At 39.9% G+C, this 27,287-nt stretch overlaps 5 protein-coding genes across 5 annotated transcripts; all 5 read left to right on the top strand.

The window, feature by feature from the left end:
- The first annotated feature begins 557 nt into the window (after positions 1-557).
- Positions 558-1,145, top strand: LOC138214674 (lactose-binding lectin l-2-like). Its single transcript, XM_069176440.1, has one exon. The coding sequence runs from the start codon at positions 570-572 to the stop codon at positions 1,059-1,061; it is 492 nt and encodes a 163-aa protein (XP_069032541.1). The 5' UTR covers positions 558-569; the 3' UTR covers positions 1,062-1,145.
- Positions 1,146-2,880: 1,735 nt separating this feature from the next.
- On the top strand, positions 2,881-3,489 carry LOC138214663 (galactose-specific lectin nattectin-like). Its single transcript, XM_069176428.1, has one exon. It carries the CDS (start codon positions 2,922-2,924, stop codon positions 3,411-3,413), a length of 492 nt encoding a protein of 163 aa, XP_069032529.1. The 5' UTR covers positions 2,881-2,921; the 3' UTR covers positions 3,414-3,489.
- A 1,489-nt stretch (positions 3,490-4,978) lies between these two features.
- LOC138214705 (C-type mannose receptor 2-like) lies at positions 4,979-10,229 on the top strand. The gene is made up of 2 exons (XM_069176480.1): positions 4,979-5,825; positions 9,679-10,229. The coding sequence occupies exons 1-2, from the start codon at positions 5,351-5,353 to the stop codon at positions 10,227-10,229; spliced, it is 1,026 nt and encodes a 341-aa protein (XP_069032581.1). The 5' UTR covers positions 4,979-5,350.
- Positions 10,230-14,124: 3,895 nt separating this feature from the next.
- On the top strand, positions 14,125-16,872 carry LOC138214703 (C-type mannose receptor 2-like). The gene is given in 3 exon segments (XM_069176478.1): positions 14,125-14,602; positions 16,276-16,448; positions 16,450-16,872. Coding segments are annotated over 3 exon segments (1,074 nt in total).
- A 2,055-nt stretch (positions 16,873-18,927) lies between these two features.
- Positions 18,928-26,371, top strand: cdca7b (cell division cycle associated 7b). The gene is made up of 10 exons (XM_069176236.1): positions 18,928-19,233; positions 21,176-21,322; positions 21,421-21,521; positions 21,808-22,021; positions 22,155-22,217; positions 22,373-22,555; positions 23,059-23,214; positions 23,325-23,474; positions 25,237-25,373; positions 25,960-26,371. Exons 1-10 carry the CDS (start codon positions 19,216-19,218, stop codon positions 25,979-25,981), a joined length of 1,191 nt encoding a protein of 396 aa, XP_069032337.1. The 5' UTR covers positions 18,928-19,215; the 3' UTR covers positions 25,982-26,371.
- The last annotated feature ends 916 nt before the right edge of the window (positions 26,372-27,287 follow it).

Genomic DNA, 27,287 nt, shown 5'->3' with positions numbered 1-27,287 from the left:
AAACTTTTGATTAATATCAAAATATAATTTTTTTTCCTCACTGAACCATAGTAAAATACAGATGTAGCTTTAGAAGAAATGTTTATGAAAGTTACATTAGTAAAAAATATATGTAAAAAGGGTACTTTCTCATATTCAGTACATCAAAAGTTACTTTAGTGTGCAAACCTTTTCCAAAAATATGACCCTTATGGGATTTCACATCAAACTGTTTTATTTAATCTTTTCAGACTCGCTCTGGTTATCAATAAACAGTAATGATACGATAAAAAGGTAAAGCTCTCCTGAAAATGCCAAAGTTCAACAGCTGTTAATAAATATTAAATAGGTCATTTCCTTGTTCCTTGTTCAACCAGAGTCCTGGTTGATTTTTAGTCAAACACTCCTCATAGATAATAACTATTTTATATGACAGGTGATGTCACACCGACAGTGTCAACACCCTCTCTTAAGGACATAAAAGAAAGCAGCCTGTCACGTGTCAGCCAAATTCTTAGTAACATCCAACTGTACGGATAAGCTCCTGTAAGACATCAACGCCTTGTCATACTCAGACTTAAAACACCATCATGATCCTGTTCCTCTTCTTGTTTGGTCTGGCTCTGGGTGCTGCGTCTCCTCCAGAAGAACATGCACTCAGGCTGCAGCGCAACAGCTGTCCCATGTTCTGGTACAGCTTTAATGGCCGCTGCTACAAGTACATTTCCACACGCACGTCCTGGGCTGATGCGGAGATCTACTGTCAGTCAGTGGGAACTAACCTGGTGTCGATCCACAGTCTGGAAGAACATAATTTTGTCAATTTCCTGATCCAGAACTTTGATCCTGCTCAGGGATACACCTGGATCGGACTCAGTGACGTCCACAAAGAAGGCGCATGGATGTGGTCTGATGGATCTGCAGTGAATGTCACCTTTTGGAGTCCAAGACAGCCAGACAACTATAAGGGAGTAGAGCACTGTGCTCACAGCAACTATATTGAACTGAAATGGAATGATCTCCCATGTTCTCAGACTTTTCCCTCTGTTTGTGAAACCCGCACAGGCTGTTCTAGTAACTGAGATAGTTACCTCTGTCTGACTCAGCCAGGTCACTGTTCACCTGATGCTCTGTTAACACACGAGGCCTCCTCAATAAAGCTACAAATGTACACCTTCATATGTCTGTGCAAAAGTTATTTCACCAACCTTCATTTTCACAAATGTTGGACAGTCACACAGGTAACTGCAGTGGTTAGATGAAGGGAATAATTGCCCAACTTTATGATCCCACTGTTCTTTACTGTTAAAAAGATCAAGAAAGCTTTCAGATAGCAGTAAAGCTCTGTTATGTGGGCTCACTGTTTTATAAAAAGAAGAGAGGCTGCTCAAAGAGGAGGGTCTTGTTTTGTTTCGGTTTAGTGGAGGTGATAACTTCTATTTCCCCGTCTGTTATAGCTCAGGTCTCTTTTATTATGTTGATAAGCCCTACAATGACACAATCAAAATATGTTTAGAATCAGTAAATCTTCCTGAGTTCAACAAAGTTCAACAACTGTTGATTACACATATTACCTCTCATTTTATTGTTCTAGCCTCACAGTGATAGTCATCACTGGAGGCATTACGTTTTCCGTCCGTCCCGTTCTTGTGAAAACAATATCTCAAAAAGAAATACATTTTCACATACGTATACTTTCACATACCTCCTATACGTCTGTCCAGAACTTGTGAACACATTATCTCAGGAACACCTTCAGAAAATGTCTTCAAATTTGGAACAGAAGTTGACTTGGGCAGAAAGAGGGACTCATTAGAAACTGAAGGTCAAAGGTCAAAGTCACTGTAACTTTACATCGATCCCATTGTTGTGAGCGGAGCGCAATCTCTCAGGAATACCATGAGGGACTTTTTTCAAATTTGTCTAAAATGTTCACTTGGACTCAGGAATGAAGTGAAAAGATAGACTCAGTATTAACCTGTACATAATTTGCACATGCAAACACGTCTCTACTTGTTGTACTTGTTTGTGTTGTATTATATTGTTTATTGTGTTGCTGATTAAGCAAAATGTCTCAGCTTCTGTGTCGTGTTCATAGCGCAATGTAGAAGTGATCTATTGAGAAGAAAAGATGTTTGTAGTTTGAAGCTGCAAAGCTGAAACGTAAAAGTACTTGTTGTTATTTTTTGTGGCCACTTGAGGGCAGCAGAGAAGCAGGTCAGTGTGGAGATATTCCTTTCTTTCTTCTGGTGTCAAATACTGTATTGGAGATGAAACCAGGCGGTTGTTTCGGTCCTTTAATGGAAGTTTTTATGAGAATGTGAAGATGTGGTTTTTTGAAGCCATATTGTTTAAAGCCTGTTTGCATGATGAAACACTACATACAAAATTAATTATAGGTGTTACACTATTAGAATATTCTTGGTGTGTAATTGTATTTAGTATGTTGTTGTAAAAAAAACTGGGAATGAATACATACAATATATGTAAAAAGGGTACTTTCTCAAATTCAGTACATCAAAAGTTACTTTAGCGTGCGAACCTTTTCCAAAAATATGATCCCTATGGGATATCACATCAAACTGTTTTATTTAATCTTTTCAGACTCGCTCTGGTTATCGATAAACAGTAATGATACGATAAAAAGGTAAAGCTCTCCTGAAAATGCCAAAGTTCAACAGCTGTTAACAACTTTAAATAGGTAATTTCCTTGTTCTTTGTTCAACCAGAGTCCTGGTTGATTTTTAGTCAAACACTCCTCATAGATAATAACTATTTGATATGACAGCTGATGTCACACCGACAGTGTCAACACCCTCTCTTAAGGACATAAAAGAAAGCAGCCTGTCACGTGTCAGCCAAATTCTTAGTAACATCCAACTGTACGGATAAGCTCCTGTAAGACATCAACGCCTTGTCATACTCAGACTTAAAACACCATCATGATCCTGTTCCTCTTCTTGTTTGGTCTGGCTCTGGGTGCTGCGTCTCCTCCAGAAGAACATGCACTGAGGCTGCAGCGCAACAGCTGTCCCATGTTCTGGTACAGCTTTAATGGCCGCTGCTACAAGTACATTTCCACACACACGTCCTGGGCTGATGCGGAGATCTACTGTCAGTCAGTGGGAACTAACCTGGTGTCGATCCACAGTCTGGAAGAACATAATTTTGTCAATTTCCTGATCCAGAACTTTGATCCTGCTCAGGGATACAGCTGGATCGGACTCAGTGACATCCACAAAGAAGGTGCATGGATGTGGTCTGATGGATTTGCAGTGAACTTCACCTTTTGGAGTCCAGGAGAGCCAAACAACGGTATTGAAACAGAGCACTGTGCTCACAGCAACTTTATTGAACAGAAATGGAATGATCTCCCATGTTCTCAGACTTTGTCCTCTGTTTGTGCAACCCGCATAGACTGTTCTAGTAACTGAGATAGTTACTTCTGTCTGACTCAGCCAGGTCACTGTTCACCTGATGCTCTGTTAACACACGAGGCCTCCACAATAAAGCTACAAATGTACACCTTCATATGTCTGTGCAAAACTTATTTCACCAACCTTCATTTTCACAAATGTTGGACAGTCACACAGGTAACTGCAGTGGTTAGTCAAAGGGAATAATTGCCCAGCTTTATGATCCCACTGTTCTTTACTGTTAAAAAGATCAAGAAAGCTTTCAGATAGCAGTAAAGCTCTGTTATGTGGGCTCACTGTTTTATAAAAAGAAGAGAGCCTGCTCAAAGAGGAGGGTCTTGTTTTGTTTCGGTTTAGTGGAGGTGATAACTTCTATTTCCCCGTCTGTTATAGCTCAGGTCTCTTTTATTATGTTGATAAGCCCTACAATGACACAATCAAAATATGTTTAGAATCAGTAAATCTTCCTGAGTTCAACAAAGTTCAACAACTGTTGATTACACATATTACCTCTCATTTTATTGTTCTAGCCTCACAGTGATAGTCATCACTGGAGGCATTACGTTTTCCGTCCGTCCCGTTCTTGTGAAAACAATATCTCAAAAAGAAATACATTTTCTTCAAATTGGCACAAAGGTTTACTTGGCATCAAAGGATGAACTGATATGATTTTGGTGGACGTAGGTCAAAGGTTAAGATCAATGGGACTTCACATACCTCCTATACGTCTGTCCAGAGCTTGTGAACACATTATCTCAGGAACACCTTCAGAAAATGTCTTCAAATTTGGAACAGAAGTTGACATGGGCAGAAAGAGGGACTCATTAGAAACTGAAGGTCAAAGGTCAAAGTCACTGTAACTTTACATCGATCCCATTGTTGTGAGCGGAGCGCAATCTCTCAGGAATACCATGAGGGACTTTTTTCAAATTTGTCTAAAATGTTCACTTGGACTCAGGAATGAAGTGAAAAGATAGACTCAGTATTAACCTGTACATAATTTGCACATGCAAACACGTCTCTACTTGTTGTACTTGTTTGTGTTGTATTATATTGTTTATTGTGTTGCTGATTAAGCAAAATGTCTCAGCTTCTGTGTCGTGTTCATAGCGCAATGTAGAAGTGATCTATTGAGAAGAAAAGATGTTTGTAGTTTGAAGCTGCAAAGCTGAAACGTAAAAGTACTTGTTGTTATTTTTTGTGGCCACTTGAGGGCAGCAGAGAAGCAGGTCAGTGTGGAGATATTCCTTTCTTTCTTCTGGTGTCAAATACTGTATTGGAGATGAAACCAGGCGGTTGTTTCGGTCCTTTAATGGAAGTTTTTATGAGAATGTGAAGATGTGGTTTTTTGAAGCCATATTGTTTAAAGCCTGTTTGCATGATGAAACACTACATACAAAATTAATTATAGGTGTTACACTATTAGAATATTCTTGGTGTGTAATTGTATTTAGTATGTTGTTGTAAAAAAAACTGGGAATGAATACATACAATATATGTAGAAAGGGTACTTTCTCATATTCAGTACATCAAAAGTTACTTTAGTGTGCAAACCTTTTCCAAAAATATGACCCTTATGGGATTTCACATCAAACTGTTTTATTTAATCTTTTCAGACTCGCTCTGGTTATCAATAAACAGTAATGATACGATAAAAAGGTAAAGCTCTCCTGAAAATGCCAAAGTTCAACAGCTGTTAATAAATATTAAATAGGTCATTTCCTTGTTCCTTGTTCAACCAGAGTCCTGGTTGATTTTTAGTCAAACACTCCTCATAGATAATAACTATTTTATATGACAGGTGATGTCACACCGACAGTGTCAACACCCTCTCTTAAGGACATAAAAGAAAGCAGCCTGTCACGTGTCAGCCAAATTCTTAGTAACATCCAACTGTGCGGATAAGCTCCTGTAAGACATCAACGCCTTGTCATACTCAGACTTAAAACACCATCATGATCCTGTTCCTCTTCTTGTTTGGTCTGGCTCTGGGTGCTGCGTCTCCTCCAGAAGAACATGCACTGAGGCTGCAGCGCAACAGCTGTCCCATGTTCTGGTACAGCTTTAATGGCCGCTGCTACAAGTACATTTCCACACGCACGTCCTGGGCTGATGCGGAGATCTACTGTCAGTCAGTGGGAACTAACCTGGTGTCGATCCACAGTCTGGAAGAACATAATTTTGTCAATTTCCTGATCCAGAACTTTGATCCTGCTCAGGGATACACCTGGATCGGACTCAGTGACGTCCACAAAGAAGGCACATGGATGTGGTCTGATGGATCTGCAGTGGACTTCACCTTTTGGAGTCGAGGACAGCCAGACAACTATAAGGGAGTAGAGCACTGTGCTCACAGCAACTATCTTGAACAGAAATGGAACGATATCCCATGTTCTATGACTTTGTCCTCTGTTTGTGAAACCCGCACAGGCTGATCTAGTAACTGAGATAGTTACCTCTGTCTGACTCAGCCAGGTCACTGTTCACCTGATGCTCTGTTAACACACGAGGCCTCCTCAATAAAGCTACAAATGTACACCTTCATATGTCTGTGCAAAACTTATTTCACCAACCTTCATTTTCACAAATGTTGGACAGTCACACAGGTAACTGCAGTGGTTAGATGAAGGGAATAATTGCCCAACTTTATGATTCACTGTTCTTTACTGTTAAAAAGATCAAGAAAGCTTTCAGATAACAGTGAAAGCTCTGTTATGTGGGCTCACTGTTTTATAAAAAGAAGAGAGGCTGCTCAAAGAGGAGGGTCTTGTTTTGTTTCGGTTTAGTGGAGGTGATAACTTCTATTTCCCCGTCTGTTATAGCTCAGGTCTCTTTTATTATGTTGATAAGCCCTACAATGACACAATCAAAATATGATTAGAATCAGTAAATCTTCCTGACTTCAACAAAGTTCAACAACTGTTGATTACACATATTACCTCTCATTTTATTGTTCTAGCCTCACAGTGATAGTCATCACTGGAGGCATTACGTTTTCCGTCCGTCCCGTTCTTGTGAAAACAATATCTCAAAAAGAAATACATTTTCTTCAAATTCGGCACAAAGGTTTACTTGGCGTCAAGGGTGAACTGACATGATTTTGGTGGACGTAGGTCAAAGGTTAAGATCAATGGGACTTCACATACCTCCTATACGTCTGTCCAGAGCTTGTGAACACATTATCTCAGGAACACCTTCAGAAAATGTCTTCAAATTTGGAACAGAAGTTGACTTGGGCAGAAAGAGGGACTCATTAGAAACTGAAGGTCAAAGGTCAAAGTCACTGTAACTTTACATCGATCCCATTGTTGTGAGCGGAGCACAATCTCTCAGGAATACCATGAGGGACTTTTTTCAAATTTGTCTAAAATGTTCACTTGGACTCAGGAATGAAGTGAAAAGATAGACTCAGTATTAACCTGTATATAATTTGCACATGCAAACACGTCTCTACTTGTTGTACTTGTTTGTGTTGTATTATATTGTTTATTGTGTTGCTGATTAAGCAAAATGTCTCAGCTTCTGTGTCGTGTTCATAGCGCAATGTAGAAGTGATCTATTGAGAAGAAAAGATGTTTGTAGTTTGAAGCTGCAAAGCTGAATCGTAAAAGTACTTGTTGTTATTTTTTGTGGCCACTTGAGGGCAGCAGAGAAGCAGGTCAGTGTGGAGATATTCCTTTCTTTCTTCTGGTGTCAAATACTGTATTGGAGATGAAACCAGGCGGTTGTTTCGGTCCTTTAATGGAAGTTTTTCTGAGAATGTGAAGATGTGGTTTTTTTGAAGCCATATTATTTAAAGCCTGTTTGCATGATGAAACACCACATACAAAATTAATTATAGGTGTTACACTATTAGAATATTCTTGGTGTTTAATTGCATTTAGTATGGTGTTGTAAAAAAAAACTGGGAATGAATACATTATAGGTTTCTTGTGTTCTCCAGGTGACCTGGTGGTCGTTGTTGGATTATGTCCATCCTCTGTGTAGTTGTGTACAAGTTAAAGCGTTTACCAAATGTATTTGACCAATTACATTATGCCAACTGGGCACACACCCTCTCCAAAGCATATAAAAGAAAGCAGCTTTCCACCAGCTGACACCTTCAGGCTCTGGATCCCACCAAGCAGTGCAGATCAGCTCTGTGACTCCTGACGAAAACGTGATCCTGTTCCTCTTCTTGTTTGGTCTGGCTCTGGGTGCTGCGTCTCCTCCATCTTGATGCAGATAGGAAATGGAATGATGACAAATGTCATGGATATTTTCCCTCTGTTTGTGCAACCTGCATAGACTGTCCTTAGCAACTGAGATAGTTACCTCTGTCTGATTCAACCTGGTCACTGTTCACCTGATGCTCCGTTAACAGGCATGAAGTTTCCTCAATAAAGATCTAAATATACACTTGTGTCTCTACAAAAGTAATTTCACTAACCTTTGTTTTCATGAATGCTGAATGAAATATATGAAAAGAATCTCCCTTCATTTTGTTAAATAAACATTTGCTTTTAAGAGAATTAGAATAATTGCAAACACACATGTACATGCTCACTGTGCTGTGAGTTAAAGGAGCATAAAGGCTTCCAGTTTCTTCTTAAAACAAAAATAAATGCTGAAAATAGCTCTAAATTTCAAGTCACTAATAGGTTTACTTGAACACTAATGGTCAACGCCTGACTAATGTAACTCTGTATACACAGTAGGTTTATCACATCACATGCATCCACATCAAGTCTAATTTCTATGACAGAAAAGACAGACATGGTGTAAAATGAACCCAGTTTCAACCTACAGCATCTGGCAACTGTGACACACAAGAGAGACGACTCGCAGTTAAGTGGACAGAAACCTGACCACTGACCACACCTGCTTCTAGATCTGTTCTGATCAACACTAAATCTTTTGATCAAGTTGAAAAGTGATTATTATATACATGTATTTTTTTTTATAAAACTGGAAAAGATAGAGCAAATAATGTATAAACAACAACTGAAAAATCTGAAAGAAAAAACTTGCTAAAGAAGTCAGTGGGGAATATAGGAGACTATTTTAATTTGAAAGACCGGCTGTGGACTTAAAGCTGAAGAGTTATTGGTGATATTTTGCAATGTGTGAACAGCTGCCTCTGTCTCAACTCAGCTGATTCCATGTGGCATGAACTGTGACAGAAGCGATAAGCATTCCCTGTCTTATGCTGTGTGTGCATGTGGAGGAGAGGTATATGGTCAGGGGTTGTTAAGACCCCGGGTGCAGTGATATGTTTTCCTGGTGCTACTAACCCGCATCATTTTGCTGTCATCCTGATGCGTCTTTTACCCAGCATGCTTCTGACAATGAAACAACAGTGGAGGTTGTAGGCGAAATGAGGGAAGTGACACACAGAACAGACATGGTGTGAAGCAGGTGCTGCAATCATCAACCTGGGTGAAAGCATGGAAAATGATACAGCAGACGTTGTCCAGAGCCATGTCCCGAATTCTCCCTCCCATAATTTAAGTCTATATAGTTTGATTTTACAAAACAAGAGCTCATAGCCTTCTGCAAGAATACAATTCTGACAGGGAAATATTAAATCTTCTGTCAAAATAAAACATTTTCGGCAAAAACTTTTTAACATTTTAACAGCATGTTGCTGAACAGTCGTTTTGATTCTTGCAAAAAAATGACCTGAATACTGAACGATACATATGATAAGAATCTCCCTTCATTTCGTTAAATAAACATTTGCTTTTAAGAGAATTATAATATTTGCAAACACACATGTACATGCTCACTGTGCTGTGAGTTAAAGGAGCATAAAGGCTTCCAGTTTCTTCTTAAAACAAAAATAAATGCTGAAAATAGCTCTAAATTTCAAGTCACTAATAGGTTTACTTGAACACTAATGGTCAACGCCTGACTAATGTAACTCTGTATACACAGTAGGTTTATCATATCATATGCATCCACATCAGGTCTAATTTCTATGACAGAAAAAACAGCTACAATGCTGCAATGTAAAAGTAGGCGACTTGTTGTTATGTTTTGTGGGCACTTGAGTGCAGCAGACGAGCAGGTTGTAAAAGAAAAAAAGACTTAAACCACATTATACTGCAAATAAATATATTGTAGTTTTGAGTTCTCCAGGTGACCTGGTGGTCGTTGTTGGATTATATCCATCCTCTGTGTAGTTGTGTACAAGTTAAAGCATTTACCAAATGTATTTGACCAATTACATTATGCCAACTGGGCACACACCCTCTCCAAAGCATATATAAAAAAGCAGCTTTCCACCAGCTGACACCTTCAGGCTCTGGATCCCACCAAGCAGTGCAGATCAGCTCTGCCTGTGTGACTCCTGACGAAAACATGATCCTGTTCCTCTTCTTGTTTGGTCTGGCTCTGGGTGCTGCGTCTCCTCCAGAAGAACATGCACTGAGGCTGCAGCGCAACAACTGCCCCATGTTCTGGTACAGCTTTAATGGCCGCTGCTACAAGTACGTTTCCTCACAGACGTCCTGGGCTGATGCAGAGATCTACTGTCAGTCAGTGGGAACTAACCTGGTGTCGATCCACAGTCTGGAAGAAGAGAATTTTGTCAATTTCCTGATCCAGAACTTTGATCCTGCTCAGGGATACACCTGGATCGGACTCAGTGACGTCCACAAAGAAGGCGTATGGATGTGGTCTGATGGCTCTGCAGTGGACTTCACCTTTTGGAGTCCAGGAGAGCCAAACAACAGTGGACAAACAGAGCACTGTGCTCACAGCAACTATTTTGAACAGAAATGGAATGATTGCCTATGTTCTGTTAGTTTGCCCTCTGTTTGTGCAACCCGCATAGACTGTTCTAATAACTGAGATAGTTACTTCTGTCTGACTCAGCCAGGTCACTGTTCACCTGATGCTCTGTTAACACACGAGGCCTCCACAATAAAGCTACAAATGTACACCTTCATATGTCTGTGCAAAACTTATTTCACCAACCTTCATTTTCACAAATGTTGGACAATCACACAGGTAACTGCAGTGGTTAGTCAAAGGAAATAATTGCCCAGCTTTTTGATCCCACTGTTCTTTACTGTTAAAAAGATCAATAAAGCTTTCAGATAGCAGTAAAGCTCTGTTATGTTGGCTCACTGTTTTATAAAAAGAAGAGAGCCTGCTCAAAGAGGAGGGTCTTGTTTTGTTTCGGTTTAGTGGAGGTGATAACTTCTATTTCCCCGTCTGTTATAGCTCAGGTCTCTTTTATTATGTTGATAAGCCCTACAATGACACAATCAAAATATGTTTAGAATCAGTAAATCTTCCTGAGTTCAACAAAGTTCAACAACTGTTGATTACACATATTACCTCTCATTTTATTGTTCTAGCCTCACAGTGATAGTCATCACTGGAGGCATTACGTTTTCCGTCCGTCCCGTTCTTGTGAAAACAATATCTCAAAAAGAAATACATTTTCTTCAAATTCGGCACAAAGGTTTACTTGGCGTCAAGGGTGAACTGATATGATTTTGGTGGACGTAGGTCAAAGGTTAAGATCAATGGGACTTCACATACCTCCTATACGTCTGTCCAGAGCTTGTGAACACATTATCTCAGGAACACCTTCAGAAAATGTCTTCAAATTTGGAACAGAAGTTGACTTGGGCAGAAAGAGGGACTCATTAGAAACTGAAGGTCAAAGGTCAAAGTCACTGTAACTTTACATCGATCCCATTGTTGTGAGCGGAGCACAATCTCTCAGGAATACCATGAGGGACTTTTTTCAAATTTGTCTAAAATGTTCACTTGGACTCAGGAATGAAGTGAAAAGATAGACTCAGTATTAACCTGTATATAATTTGCACATGCAAACACGTCTCTACTTGTTGTACTTGTTTGTGTTGTATTATATTGTTTATTGTGTTGCTGATTAAGCAAAATGTCTCAGCTTCTGTGTCGTGTTCATAGCGCAATGTAGAAGTGATCTATTGAGAAGAAAAGATGTTTGTAGTTTGAAGCTGCAAAGCTGAATCGTAAAAGTACTTGTTGTTATTTTTTGTGGCCACTTGAGGGCAGCAGAGAAGCAGGTCAGTGTGGAGATATTCCTTTCTTTCTTCTGGTGTCAAATACTGTATTGGAGATGAAACCAGGCGGTTGTTTCGGTCCTTTAATGGAAGTTTTTCTGAGAATGTGAAGATGTGGTTTTTTTGAAGCCATATTATTTAAAGCCTGTTTGCATGATGAAACACCACATACAAAATTAATTATAGGTGTTACACTATTAGAATATTCTTGGTGTTTAATTGCATTTAGTATGGTGTTGTAAAAAAAAACTGGGAATGAATACATTATAGGTTTCTTGTGTTCTCCAGGTGACCTGGTGGTCGTTGTTGGATTATGTCCATCCTCTGTGTAGTTGTGTACAAGTTAAAGCGTTTACCAAATGTATTTGACCAATTACATTATGCCAACTGGGCACACACCCTCTCCAAAGCATATAAAAGAAAGCAGCTTTCCACCAGCTGACACCTTCAGGCTCTGGATCCCACCAAGCAGTGCAGATCAGCTCTGTGACTCCTGACGAAAACGTGATCCTGTTCCTCTTCTTGTTTGGTCTGGCTCTGGGTGCTGCGTCTCCTCCATCTTGATGCAGATAGGAAATGGAATGATGACAAATGTCATGGATATTTTCCCTCTGTTTGTGCAACCTGCATAGACTGTCCTTAGCAACTGAGATAGTTACCTCTGTCTGATTCAACCTGGTCACTGTTCACCTGATGCTCCGTTAACAGGCATGAAGTTTCCTCAATAAAGATCTAAATATACACTTGTGTCTCTACAAAAGTAATTTCACTAACCTTTGTTTTCATGAATGCTGAATGAAATATATGAAAAGAATCTCCCTTCATTTTGTTAAATAAACATTTGCTTTTAAGAGAATTAGAATAATTGCAAACACACATGTACATGCTCACTGTGCTGTGAGTTAAAGGAGCATAAAGGCTTCCAGTTTCTTCTTAAAACAAAAATAAATGCTGAAAATAGCTCTAAATTTCAAGTCACTAATAGGTTTACTTGAACACTAATGGTCAACGCCTGACTAATGTAACTCTGTATACACAGTAGGTTTATCACATCACATGCATCCACATCAAGTCTAATTTCTATGACAGAAAAGACAGACATGGTGTAAAATGAACCCAGTTTCAACCTACAGCATCTGGCAACTGTGACACACAAGAGAGACGACTCGCAGTTAAGTGGACAGAAACCTGACCACTGACCACACCTGCTTCTAGATCTGTTCTGATCAACACTAAATCTTTTGATCAAGTTGAAAAGTGATTATTATATACATGTATTTTTTTTTATAAAACTGGAAAAGATAGAGCAAATAATGTATAAACAACAACTGAAAAATCTGAAAGAAAAAACTTGCTAAAGAAGTCAGTGGGGAATATAGGAGACTATTTTAATTTGAAAGACCGGCTGTGGACTTAAAGCTGAAGAGTTATTGGTGATATTTTGCAATGTGTGAACAGCTGCCTCTGTCTCAACTCAGCTGATTCCATGTGGCATGAACTGTGACAGAAGCGATAAGCATTCCCTGTCTTATGCTGTGTGTGCATGTGGAGGAGAGGTATATGGTCAGGGGTTGTTAAGACCCCGGGTGCAGTGATATGTTTTCCTGGTGCTACTAACCCGCATCATTTTGCTGTCATCCTGATGCGTCTTTTACCCAGCATGCTTCTGACAATGAAACAACAGTGGAGGTCGTAGGCGAAATGAGGGAAGTGACACACAGAACAGACATGGTGTGAAGCAGGTGCTGCAATCATCAACCTGGGTGAAAGCATGGAAAATGATACAGCAGACGTTGTCCAGAGCCATGTCCCGAATTCTCCCTCCCATAATTTAAGTCTATATAGTTTGATTTTACAAAACAAGAGCTCATAGCCTTCTGCAAGAATACAATTCTGACAGGGAAATATTAAATCTTCTGTCAAAATAAAACATTTTCGGCAAAAACTTTTTAACATTTTAACAGCATGTTGCTGAACAGTCGTTTTGATTCTTGCAAAAAAATGACCTGAATACTGAACGATATATATGATAAGAATCTCCCTTCATTTCGTTAAATAAACATTTGCTTTTAAGAGAATTATAATATTTGCAAACACACATGTACATGCTCACTGTGCTGTGAGTTAAAGGAGCATAAAGGCTTCCAGTTTCTTCTTTAAACAAAAATAAATGCTGAAAATAGCTCTAAATTTCAAGTCACTAATAGGTTTACTTGAACACTAATGGTCAACGCCTGACTAATGTAACTCTGTATACACAGTAGGTTTATCATATCATATGCATCCACATCAGGTCTAATTTCTATGACAGAAAAAACAGCTACAATGCTGCAATGTAAAAGTAGGCGACTTGTTGTTATGTTTTGTGGGCACTTGAGTGCAGCAGACGAGCAGGTTGTAAAAGAAAAAAAGACTTAAACCACATTATACTGCAAATAAATATATTGTAGTTTTGAGTTCTCCAGGTGACCTGGTGGTCGTTGTTGGATTATATCCATCCTCTGTGTAGTTGTGTACAAGTTAAAGCATTTACCAAATGTATTTGACCAATTACATTATGCCAACTGGGCACACACCCTCTCCAAAGCATATATAAAAAAGCAGCTTTCCACCAGCTGACACCTTCAGGCTCTGGATCCCACCAAGCAGTGCAGATCAGCTCTGCCTGTGTGACTCCTGACGAAAACATGATCCTGTTCCTCTTCTTGTTTGGTCTGGCTCTGGGTGCTGCGTCTCCTCCAGAAGAACATGCACTGAGGCTGCAGCGCAACAACTGCCCCATGTTCTGGTACAGCTTTAATGGCCGCTGCTACAAGTACGTTTCCTCACAGACGTCCTGGGCTGATGCAGAGATCTACTGTCAGTCAGTGGGAACTAACCTGGTGTCGATCCACAGTCTGGAAGAAGAGAATTTTGTCAATTTCCTGATCCAGAACTTTGATCCTGCTCAGGGATACACCTGGATCGGACTCAGTGACGTCCACAAAGAAGGCGCATGGATGTGGTCTGATGGATCTGCAGTGGACTTCACCTTTTGGAGTCCAGGAGAGCCAAACAACAGTGGACAAACAGAGCACTGTGCTCACAGCAACTATTTTGAACAGAAATGGAATGATTGGCTATGTTCTGTTAGTTTGCCCTCTGTTTGTGCAACCCGCATAGACTGTTCTAATAACTGAGATAGTTACTTCTGTCTGACTCAGCCAGGTCACTGTTCACCTGATGCTCTGTTAACACACGAGGCCTCCACAATAAAGCTACAAATGTACACCTTCATATGTCTGTGCAAAACTTATTTCACCAACCTTCATTTTCACAAATGTTGGACAATCACACAGGTAACTGCAGTGGTTAGTCAAAGGAAATAATTGCCCAGCTTTATGATTCACTGTTCTTTACTGTTAAAAAGATCAATAAAGCTTTCAGATAGCAGTAAAGCTCTGTTATGTTGGCTCACTGTTTTATAAAAAGAAGAGAGCCTGCTCAAAGAGGAGGGTCTTGTTTTGTTTCGGTTTAGTGGAGGTGATAACTTCTATTTCCCCGTCTGTTATAGCTCAGGTCTCTTTTATTATGTTGATAAGCCCTACAATGACACAATCAAAATATGTTTAGAATCAGTAAATCTTCCTGAGTTCAACAAAGTTCAACAACTGTTGATTACACATATTACCTCTCATTTTATTGTTCTAGCCTCACAGTGATAGTCATCACTGGAGGCATTACGTTTTCCATCCGTCCCGTTCTTGTGAAAACAATATCTCAAAAAGAAATACATTTTCTTCAAATTTGGCACAAAGGTTTACTTGGCGTCAAAGGATGAACTGATATGATTTTGGTGGACGTAGGTCAAAGGTTAAGATCAATGGGACTTCACATACCTCCTATACGTCTGTCCAGAGCTTGTGAACACATTATCTCAGGAACACCTTCAGAAAATGTCTTCAAATTTGGAACAAAAGTTGACATGGGTAGAAAAAGGGACTCATTAGAAACTGAAGGTCAAAGGTCAAAGTCACTGTAACTTTACATCGATCCCATTGTTGTGAGCAGAGGGCAATCTCTCAGGAATACAATGAGGGACTTTTTTCAAATTTGTCTAAAATGCTCACTTGGACTCAGGAATGAAGTGAAAAGATAGACTCAGTATTAACCTGTACATAATTTGCACATGCAAACACGTCTCTACTTGTTGTACTTGTTTGTGTTGTATTATATTGTTTATTGTGTTGCTGATTAAGCAAAATGTCTCAGCTTCTGTGTCGTGTTCATAGCGCAATGTAGAAGTGATCTATTGAGAAGAAAAGATGTTTGTAGTTTGAAGCTGCAAAGCTGAAATGTAAAAGTACTTGTTGTTATTTTTTGTGGCCACTTGAGGGAAGCAGAGAAGCAGGTCAGTGTGGAGATATTCCTTTCTTTCTTCTGGTGTCAAATACTGTATTGGAGAGGAAACCAGGCGGTTGTTTCGGTCCTTTAATGGAAGTTTTTCTGAGAATGTGAAGATGTGGTTTTTTTGAAGCCATATTATTTAAAGCCTGTTTGCATGATGAAACACCACATACAAAATTAATTATAGGTGTTACACTATTAGAATATTCTTGGTGTTTAATTGCATTTAGTATGGTGTTGTAAAAAAAAACTGGGAATGAATACATTATAGGTTTCTTGTGTTCTCCAGGTGACCTGGTGGTCGTTGTTGGATTATGTCCATCCTCTGTGTAGTTGTGTACAAGTTAAAGCGTTTACCAAATGTATTTGACCAATTACATTATGCCAACTGGGCACACACCCTCTCCAAAGCATATAAAAGAAAGCAGCTTTCCACCAGCTGACACCTTCAGGCTCTGGATCCCACCAAGCAGTGCAGATCAGCTCCGCCTGTGTGACTCCTGACGAAAACATGATCCTGTTCCTCTTCTTGTTTGGTCTGGCTCTGGGTGCTGCGTCTCCTCCAGAAGACATTGAAGTGAGGCTGCAGCGCGGCAACTGTCCCATGTTCTGGTTCAACTTTAATGTTCCGCTGCTACAAGTACATCTCCACACGCACGTCCTGGGCTGATGCAGAGATCTACTGTGTCTCACATGGAGTCAACCTGGTGTCCATCCACAGTCGGGATGAACAGGAATTCGTCACAGCTCTGATCAAGAACTTTGATCCTTCTCAGGGATTCACCTGGATCGGACTCAGTGACATCCACAAAGAAGGCACATGGATGTGGTCTGATGGTTATGAAGTGGATTTCACCTTGTGGGGTACAGAAGAGCCAAACAATACAAATGGACTAGAGCACTGTGGTCACACCAACTTTGAATTAGAGCAGTGGAATGATGACAAATGTTCTGAGACTTTTCCCTCTGTTTGTGCAACCCGCTTCGACTGTTCTCAGCAACTCAGATCGTTACCTCTGTCTGACTCAGCCAGGTCAATGTTTACCTGATGCTCTGTTAACACACATGAGGCCTCCACAATAAAGCTACAAATGTACACCTTCATATGTCTGTGTCAAAGTTATGTCACCAACTTTTGTTTAAATGAATGAAAGATCCCTCATTTGGTCATACTAAAATGTTTTATTGATATAATTAGAACAACAGTCTTTTACTGCTAAAAAGATAAAAAAAAGCTTTCAGAATAAACTGCACATCTGCTGGGCAGAAAGACAAAGCAACACTTTGTAGAGAGACTCACACCAACACAATCTTGTTTCTCTATTTGTTCAGTCTGGCTCCGGGTGCTCAGTCTCATCCAGATGAACATGAACTGAAGTTGCAGTGTGACAACTGTCTCAAATTCTGGTTCAGCTTGTATGGCCGTTGTTACAACTACATCACAACCATGTGACCTTGACTCAGACAAAGCTCTAATGTGTCAAACGTGAAACACCTGTATCAAACTCAGCGACGTCTGCCTTTGGTTGAAAGTGTAATGAGAAGATGTAATATCTGCAAATAATGAAACTTCAAGCAACGCAAAAGTTACTGGAAACTTCAGAGAAAATATTATCAATTTTAATACCCACTGGTTGAAGGACTATAAAGTCTTGCAGATCAAAGAAGTCAGTTCACCACTATCTTAAATTTCACCTTTGAAAATCTGAATGTCAGCTGCTGGATGAATTATTTAGATTAATAAGTAAAGTAAAAACAGTGGCGCAACATTAAAATAAGAAAGCTGACGTAGTAGGGCTAGCTACTAACTGCCGTCTTGGCATTTCGTTGTGTGAGCTGTTCGGGGTAGTGCTGGAATTGGTAGCTTCCTAGCACCGACATGGTCAGTACCAGTGCTGGGAAGTAACGACTTATACATAACTAAATTACAAAAATAAATATTGTTGTAATTAGTTACAGTTATTAAGAAAAGATAGGTAGTTAAATTACAGGTACTCTTGCAAATGTTGACGATTATCAAGGGGTTACATCCAAACACATAGTTTCTTGTAAAAAGCTTATATGTAGAATATTATATTTATTCTGTTGCTCGAAATATTTTTGCCACACTGGAATGCCTCCTGTCTATATCTGGACAGGCTCCCTTCATTAAGCAATATGTGATCACATTTTAAACCTTGATTTTGATTGGTTCACTTGTTTGAATTCTTACTGCCTTTCATCTGCCAATCAAATCAATGTGCGTTGCTTTCAGCAACTATGCCAGGCAATGTTGTTGGATAAGATGCAGATATTTAAAAAGTCATTCAGAAACCAAACATCATTGTTTACTGCAGGCACTTGTGATGTAGGCCTACATACTGTGTTTTGGTGGTTGTGCTTTAAAATCAAAACAATCTTAGTTCCAGTAATATTGAAGAACTTTTGAGCACGGCTGTGATGTTTACACTGTCTATTTTAAATGTATTTGTCAGGACTTCTCAGGTTTATTGTCCAGTTAAAAACATCTGCAAGAGAAGTAATCAAATGTAATAGCCTTTGCTTGGATGAAGTAGGCTAATTAGAAATGTTACATGGTTTATAAAATTTTTACAGTTACAGTTATTTTAAACAAGAAATTACTGCTCAATTCCCAGCACCTCAAAATTGTATTTCAGTGCTGCAATTTATGTTGTACCGCTGTTGAAAGTTTGTACACTGTTCAAACACACAAACACTGGTAGTATTAACAACAATAACACTGTTGTCTGTGTTCTTGATTGTTTGTATATAATATATATAGATATATACTGTACTGTATAGACAGTATATACTGTGCATTTTATATTTTTACTGCTATTTTATTGCTTTCTATTATTCTATTATTATCTATTGCTTCCTGTATGCTGCTGTAGCGAAAAAAAAAAATTCCCCTCGGGGATTAATAAAGTAACTACCTAACCTAACCTAACCTAACCTAACCTAACCTAACCTAGTAGTTCATTTAAAATAGTGGCACAATCAGCCCTCCATACTAAAGGGTCTCTGGCTCTAACCACGCCCATTTGCCGTTTTCGCGCGAAAGAGTGGACTGCCCCATTGGCAGTCCAGAGGGGGGGGTGAGCAGAAGAGAGATTACTCCGAAACACAGGAAACACCTTTTCCAAAATTTGCAAATGAGCGAGGGATTGTTTCTTAGGATTGTTTGTAAAGTCTCAAACTTACAGCGACTCCGGTCTGAACTACGAATTACAACTTTAAGCAAACCAACGGCAAACTCCCACTTTTTGAAATCGCCGGACTCCTGCAGCGGTTGACTTTTAAATCCTCCTCGTTGCGTTGCAAAACTTTCTGTCGGGACAAATATTTGCCGCAAAACGGTGGAAAAAAAAAAAAAAAAAAAAAAAAAAAAAATGACCCTCGCGTCAAAGGTAAGCGTTTGGAACAGTGCATGTAAATGTTCTCTTTTCCCAGTCGGGACTTTTTATGGTGGAAATATATCAAAAACGCGAACCCCACTAAAAAAAACCAAAACGGACATTGTTGGCTTCGTCGAGCTGAATCTGTGAACGATTTTCTGTATTTTCTGAATAAGTTGCAAGCCAGTTCTAACTCGTCTTCCATCTTTGTTTTGACCTGGTTAACCAGCGAGCCAACACGTGTTCAGGTACATTTGCGTTAATGACTGGATAGTAAGCTGGTGCTCGACGTAAAGCGGTGCGGGTTCAGTACTCTGGGTCCGATCTTTGTCCTTCTCCTGGACAGTCAAGAGTATCACGAGAGGGTGGTTCAACACATATCTGGGACGTCAACTACACATCAGATTCAACTTGAGGGAGGACCCAAAAACTAACTTCCTCCTACACGAAGGAACAAAAACACACTTTACATTGGTCTTATCAGTTATGAGAACTGCCTATAAGAGTGTTTTCTTTAAAAAAAAATTATTGATAGTGGTTTCTAATAGAAAACGTATATATTATCCCTACTCTGTACTGTAAAATCTGGTTGAATTGAGTTTTATATGCTCCATATCTGTGAATATATGTTTTTACAGTATCACGCACCCAAATCCCCAATCATATTTTATACATACATGATTAACACATGTTATATAGAACTTGAAATACTACATCATCATGTGAAAAGCAATGCTTTAATGTCCGCTTCATATTTAATTCGTTCATCAAATGTGTGCACCTATTTGAATACACCTATGTCAAGGAAAAAAATGGGCCAATCAATACGAATTAATTTGTCAGAAATGCAGCATCTGAATCTATAGGAACCTCCAACAGTGAAGACGGTATTAAAACACAGGGTTTAGACGTCTGATCTTTTTTTCACTTCACCTTTTCATTGGTCTTAAGTGACCTTTCCCTGGGTGTAGAGGGCATGTAACAATAATAATACACTTTATTTGTATAGCACCTTTCATACAGGAAATGCAGCTCAAAGTGCTTCGCAGCAGGAGAACTGCATGCAGTGTTTCACGTAAAAACAGATATAAAGGAACATTTACAAATATAGAAAAGAAATTAGATTAAAAAAAAAAGATAGAATGCCTAAAAAGGAATACAAGTAGACTTGATTTGAGTCGATCTCTAGGATTCAATTCATGATATGAAGGAGCGGAAAAAGCAGTTGTACATCTTGTGCACCTTTCTAGACCTTCACTTCACACAGTCTATAATATTACCCAGTAATACACGAGAGATGAAATCTCCTTTTCTGCTGTGGTCTTAGTAAATTCTTTAAGGTAGACTCGTCGGTGTACCTCCAGGTTTCTGCTAAACCTCGGTTAAAAACTCACACGGGTCCAACCCGTTCGTACACTGCTAAAATTCCCTTCTCACTTACATATCAGTAAGTAAGGACGTCCTTGGTTGAATGTCATATTTGCAAGTTTGAACTCAATGACTGATTGGAGTCTGGTGATCCCGTCAAGCTGTGTGGTGACACTTTCATTATTCCCACAACTTCCCCCCCCCCCCCCAGTGGTGAAGGATGTCCTTTTGATGGAGCGGGGCTCCCTCTGGTGTAAAGTGTATAAAATTGATCTCAGTTATAATCCTGTGGCTTAACTTTTTATAGCAGCTCTTGACTCACAAATGACCCATAAATTGTAGCTCTTGATCTGTCACTGCGATATCTGCAGCACCTTCACTGACGTGCGGGAGAGTGTGAGTGCACATTCAAAGTATTCACACTGTTAATGACAGGAAGTGCATTGATGTTATGGTCATTTATAACCTAAATATTCATCTGTTAAATTCAGACTTCTAGTTCTGGGTTTTGATAACAGCAAAGAGGTACATGTCATCCATTCAACCAAACCTGGTTTAATGTGACGCTTGATCCGTCTGCCCACAGGCTCCGTGTTTCAAATCCAAGTTTATAACTGCTGAGCTGGCACGTCTGTTCAGCCAGTCGGACAGTGAGGAGGAGTTTGAAGGTTTCAGTGAGGATGAGGGAGAAGAAGAGGACAGTGGACATTTTAACCAACGGCTAAAGACCAGGGTATGAAACATGTAATACAGTATTGTTAATGAAAATGTGCGTGAAATTAAAGCCAAAACGAACAACCGGCACGCTTTTTTTCCTCTGGTCGTCACCAGGTGGTTGATTCAGAGGACGACAGCGACCTGGACACGGGCTTCTACTCTGATGGCGAGGACGCCCCCCCAGCAAAGAGGAGGAGTCTTTTAGTAGCCCTGAGGTGTGTTTGTGTTTGTGCATGTGTGCGAATTAGTAAACAAGCAGAAATGAAAGAATGAAAGAAACACGATGAAGTCAAATTGTGCTGTTTGCTGATGTGTCCGCCTTGAATCCTGATGAGGCAGAACTATATATCAATACATTATTGTTCATAATTTAACATTTAAATTGGGCAGTATATCTTTGTGCGTTTTTTTTTCCATTCACCAACAATGAGGCAACTTGACAACTGTGTCGATTCTTCAGTGGTTAAATTGTGATATTTCTGTAAAATCTTTCCTCCTCAGGTTTCCCGTCAAAAGCCTGTCTTCCCCCAAACAGGATTCACGACAGAAAAATGCAAAAACGCCAGTCAAAGAAAGTCCTCCTTCACTACGAACCAGAGGAAGGCAGACGATGAAGCAGAAGCAGCAGAAAGAGGAAGAGGAGGAAGACAAAGAAGAGGCCCTCTCTCAGAGCCTGAAGAAACGAGACAAGAACATCCAAGAAAACAAGGCCATGGTGATGAACCCTTACAGCCTTTCATGTTTCTCTTCATAATCTACCAAAGTGTGTGATCTGTACACTTAAGTTGCATCAGCCGCTTCCTTGTCAGACATCCTTTAGCCTCGTCTTCTCTGTTCGTGTTTTTCAGTTGGCGAAACTGTTTGCTGATCTGAGCACCATGGCTGACCTGACTCTACCCACCACCCCGCAGGTGAGGACACCTCGCGACCCCACAGAGAGAACAAAATGCACTCAGCCGTTCATAAAAGATCATTGATCGCTACGAACGCCTACATTACACCCCATTAACCCTATTTGTAAGACTATCGTTTCACCGTTCTGATGAGTGAAACACTGCCTCTGCAGAAGAAGAAACGGGCGCCAGAGAAGGCGACGCTACGGAAACGCAAGTTCGAAGCAGACGTTGGGTCAGAGAGGAGGAACCCGTCCCGGAAGGCTCGTCCCCCGGAGAACTTTGCAGTGGAGGAGAAGAGTGAACCACTTCATCGCAGAAGCCCCAGGACTGTAGACATCAAGAGGCTGGTGGAGGTACGGCGTGCAACACACACTTCACACTGCGTGCTGGAATACGCGCACACACGCGCGCGCGCACACACACACACGCGCACACACACACACACACACACACACACACACACACACACACACACAGAGCTCCCATGGAGGTGAAGTTTATAGAAAAAAAGTACAATCTTGATATCTGAGCTTCTTCCCACCTGGAATAACTTAAGTACTGTTGTTGCAGGGTAGTGCTTTGATTATTTATTGATAAGTTGGCAGTGGTTATATCTCGTCAGCTTTTCTATTGCACGCAGATTCAAACTCTTTCTTGCCAAATATTATTTAATCATGAGTTCCTTAGTGAATTTCTACTCTTTCATTACTCGTTTCATCTTTTTAATCTCGGTCGTCTTTCTCCAAATCTCCCAAAACAAATTCAATTTCGAAGAAAGTTCAGTTTGGATTTTTACACGCACAACTTTGCTCTGCCTGCTGTTTGTGCCCTCTCAATGTTGGTTGTGACCGGGCAGGTGGACGAGGAACATGTTGGCCAGAGACGGAAAAAGCGAAGGAGCCAGACTTCCAGGAGGAGTCAGTATGTGGTCAAGACAGTCGACGAGATCGACAAAGAAGACCTGGACAACATAGCGTATCGCAGCAAAGACAAGATCTGGGACAAGGACAATGTGAGTCACATCAGGCCTTTTCCCTTTCAGTGCAGTACTGTGTTACATTATCAAGTTTCCCCGAGTTTGTGTGTTTCTTCAATGTGTTTTTTTTTTCCCCCCTCTTTCAGGGCAGCTCGTGTCACCAGTGCAGACAGAAGACTCTGGACACCAAGACAGTGTGTCGCAGTGGCGTGTGTGTCGGGGCCAAAGGTCAGTTCTGTGGACCGTGCCTGAAGAACCGCTACGGAGAGGACGTACGCACAGTGCTGCTCGACCCGGTTAGTGCTAACACACGGTGGGGCTGCACCATTCTGGATCAAATGAGAATCCCAATTTTCCTGCTTGGAATTAAGATCACGACTCTCTCAAATAATTTGTTTTGAATATAATTCTTTGTTGCGCTCATTTATCGGATACATTGTTTTTGTGCCTGATACAGGGGGAGCACATTAACTTTTTTTAAAAATTTTTTTAGCTTAATTGCAGCAGCTTCATCAATCTGATACTTAATATAAATGCTCAACTTCAGTCTGTTGTCTTTTCCGACTTTACACAACCTTTGAACATTTATTTTTCTGCTCTCACTGGGTTTATTTTCCTTACTGCCAATTTCTGCTGCTCTGCATCATGTCAGGTTACTCTGCATTGTCACTTGTCGATGGTGAAAGTGTCAGTGCTTGTTTTGATGCAGCTGATGTCCTGAATTAAAATGCAGCAGAATCATCGTGATATTGAAAAGAGATCGCATAGACACATGAATCAAGATTGCGTTTTTAATAGGATTATTCGTACAGCCCTGATACTCGGGTATTAAACATCTCTCTCACTGTGGGATTTGTAAACCTTGGGTTTTTTATTTAGTTAATTTTAATGTAACAAAGCATCACAAGTTACTAACGGATAAAAAAAAAAAAAACAACATTTGTCATGACTGTTAGTCAGATTATTAGTAGAAAAAGTGGTATGTGTTTTAAGTACAAGTTGAACTGAGTGGTCAACAGAAGCAGTGGGAAGCAGCATGGCTGAATACATAAAGCAAAGAGCACCACCGGCAGAAAATTCAACATTAAAAGATACAGTATGTAAAATCAAAATACAGATGATGATATTGTGTCCAAGCCAGACTAAAACACAATAAGGAAATAATCTCTTTAAATTGATGAGCAGTCGTTTTGCAAATGTGGAGGTTTTTGTTCCTCCACACCTAGCTGGTGTTTGGAAACAGCTGGCACCATTTTATTACGAGACAATCAGATTTATGTTTGCTTATTAAGGGCAAGCAAACCTTTTTGTCATTTTATTATAAATAAAATGAATGAAACTAAACAAAAGGAGAGGTTATTTAGTCCCTCTTTTGTGGTTTTAACAGTTGGGTCTAACACACATTACAGAACATGATAGATTTTTACATTGTGCTCATCACTGTCTTGGATGTAGAAGTTTTTAGGCTTTTGATTGAAGGGGGTCCTTATCTTTTTGCAGTTTCTCTTTTTGCAGAGCAGCCTGTGTTCATTTGTTGCCGCTGTCTTTTAAGGTCAACATACTAATGAGAGTGTGGGAAACTTTCAAATACAACCGAGTGCCAACTCTTGGCTTTTATTTGAGTTTTACGTCAATGTACAAAGCACTGTGTGGGAGAAATACACATCTTAACACACAGTGGCCAAATTTCAATGTTTCTTGTGCAGCTGTGTGTTGATTCAATCTCGGTTCATACACAAAATTGATTGAGAGTTGAGAGATGGGATTTAGACTGAGATGGAGTTGCCTGTCAAAATGAAGCGTGAAGAGGTGACCGTCCAAGTAAAGATAATAAAGAGGGTTAAAAAAAAAAAGAAGCAGACATCTAAAAGAGATGAAAGGTTGGCTACATTCTTTACTCCGTCTTTTATCTGTAGCACTGAAATCAAAGCTGCGATTTGGCACTTTCATGTACCGTCTATTACTTGATATTAAACTGAATATGCTGAAGCACAGAGCCTCAAGACAAAAACTGAATATCCCTCCAAATGCTTTTGAATGTGGACCTTTTGTCTGTAGGAGTGGTCGTGTCCCCTCTGCCGAGGGATGTGTAACTGCAGTCTGTGTCGTAAGAAGGAGGGCCGCTGTGCTACCGGTATCCTGGTGGGTTTGGCCCGCTACAATGGCCACGACAACGTCCACGAGTATCTGGAGAGGTAGGTCACCTCGTTCTCGTTCGACAGTGTGCGTTACAGACTGGGATGAAATGTCCCTGAAACCGCCGTGATGTGAAAAGTTCAAGAATTTGATTTAAGAACATGTGAACTGTCCGTGTAAAATCAATGCGTGTGCTATGACTGGTAATATGCTGTGTTCATGTGTCGAGTGACAGATGTGTTTTTTTTTTGTTTTTTTTTGAGTGCCCCATTCCTAAAAGGCTTCACTTGATGCTTACTAATTGAGTCTCATTGTCCAAGAGCTAATGCCATTAGAGCAATTAACTGATGGACAGAAAATAAATATATACTTAAAATATACAATGAAAAGTTGTTTTTCCATTTGTCCATTTGTCATGTCATTGATATTTGAATATCTTTGGGTTTGGAGCACTTAGTTGGACAAAAGCCATTTTACCAATTGAGCTTGAGCTTTCAGAAATTTCAGTTTGTGTTTAGACTGAAGTGTGAATTGATTCAAATTACTAACAGATCAAGAAGGACAATAGCTGTTATTTGCAGCTCCACTGAGGATTATTCAGACAGCAGATGGAACTCACGTGATATTTTTTTTTCTCCTCTGCAGTATTCAGAAGGAGCTGCAGTGAAGAAGGTGCTCACACGGCTGGTGCCTGGTGGAGGTTCTGGTACTTTACAGTATTGTAGAAGTCCTTTTAACGCACATTTTTAGGTTTAGATCCACCTCTCTATCTAAGTAGGTAAGGCACAAACACTGTTAATATGTTTCATATCGCCTGATTTTGAGGTTGCATAAGATGCAGGGATTTTCTTTTCTTTCTTTTTTTTTAAAGCCAGTTTTGAGTTGTATATTTTTCGTTAGTATAGTTCTAAACTTGATGTTCACTTGGACAAAAGTCATGTTTTACACTTTTGTGTGATGGATAAAAATGGAGCCTTTTATACAAACAACTTTCCTATGTGGAACAGCTTTGCAGCACCCTTGTCAGTTCACTGTAAATGTTAATAAAGAAAGTTAAAGAAAGACAATCTTAAAATTGGCAATGTTTTTTTTTAAATATATATATATATATATATATACAGTCCAGACCATAAGTATTTGGACAGTTGCACATTTTTTGGTCTTCAGTTTCTGTGCTTTAGTACATTGTATGTGACATAAAGAAGTTTTGCACCAATAAGGAGAGAGCTGCAGACCTGTCCAAAGTTTAGGGGTCAAGGTAACTGTAAACACAGTTACACAGTAACAGTAAACTTAAATAGCATCATCACATTTCATATTTTGTGTAAAATCATTAGCAGTCAATGTTTCATAAACTTCAGTCATAAAATTTTTGTTCACCAGGCAAATGATTTTGCTGCCTTCCGCAAGAGGCACCTCATTCTATAAAGGTTACCACTTTCTTATGTCAGTCTTTCTTTTCTTTTTTTTTTTCTTAGAATGAACCAGACTGTTGATTTTGTTCATTATCTTCTTCACTTCACATGGCCACCTCTTCACTCTCGATTTATTGCACCTTATTGGCAGCACTCAATATGCTCTGAAGCCACATGCGAGCTCCTTAGTGCTCACGTTACTCTTGTAATGCGGGCACTATGTCTCGCACAGTTTAATATAAATGTAAATGTCCTCAAATTAAAGACCGGGCACTTTTAAATAGTACCTGCCATTTTATGTCAAACTGAATGTGTTGGAAGTCAAACGTGTGCAGACATCATCACTGAACCACAGCATCTTCAGCAAGTAAAAATCGAGGCCAAACATTATTGTACATCATTAAGGGATGATCGCGCACCTTTTCCGCTGCACCAAAGTTTTCTGAAAGGTTGCTCCAGGCAAACCTGCGCAAAGCAAGTGTTGTGTGTTTTTGTACCTGCTGCCTTGTTGAGCGTGATCGGGTCCCGGTCAGCTGCTGGTTCCTGCCCGAGGTGGGT

This window comes from Embiotoca jacksoni, unplaced genomic scaffold, assembly GCF_022577435.1.
Source record: "Embiotoca jacksoni isolate LCO1_2020_lvr unplaced genomic scaffold, fEmbJac1.0.p SCAF_7, whole genome shotgun sequence".
Taxonomy (NCBI): Eukaryota; Metazoa; Chordata; class Actinopteri; family Embiotocidae; genus Embiotoca; species Embiotoca jacksoni.
Note: the sequence above shows the minus strand (reverse complement) of the source record. Positions and strands in the feature narration are given on the sequence as shown.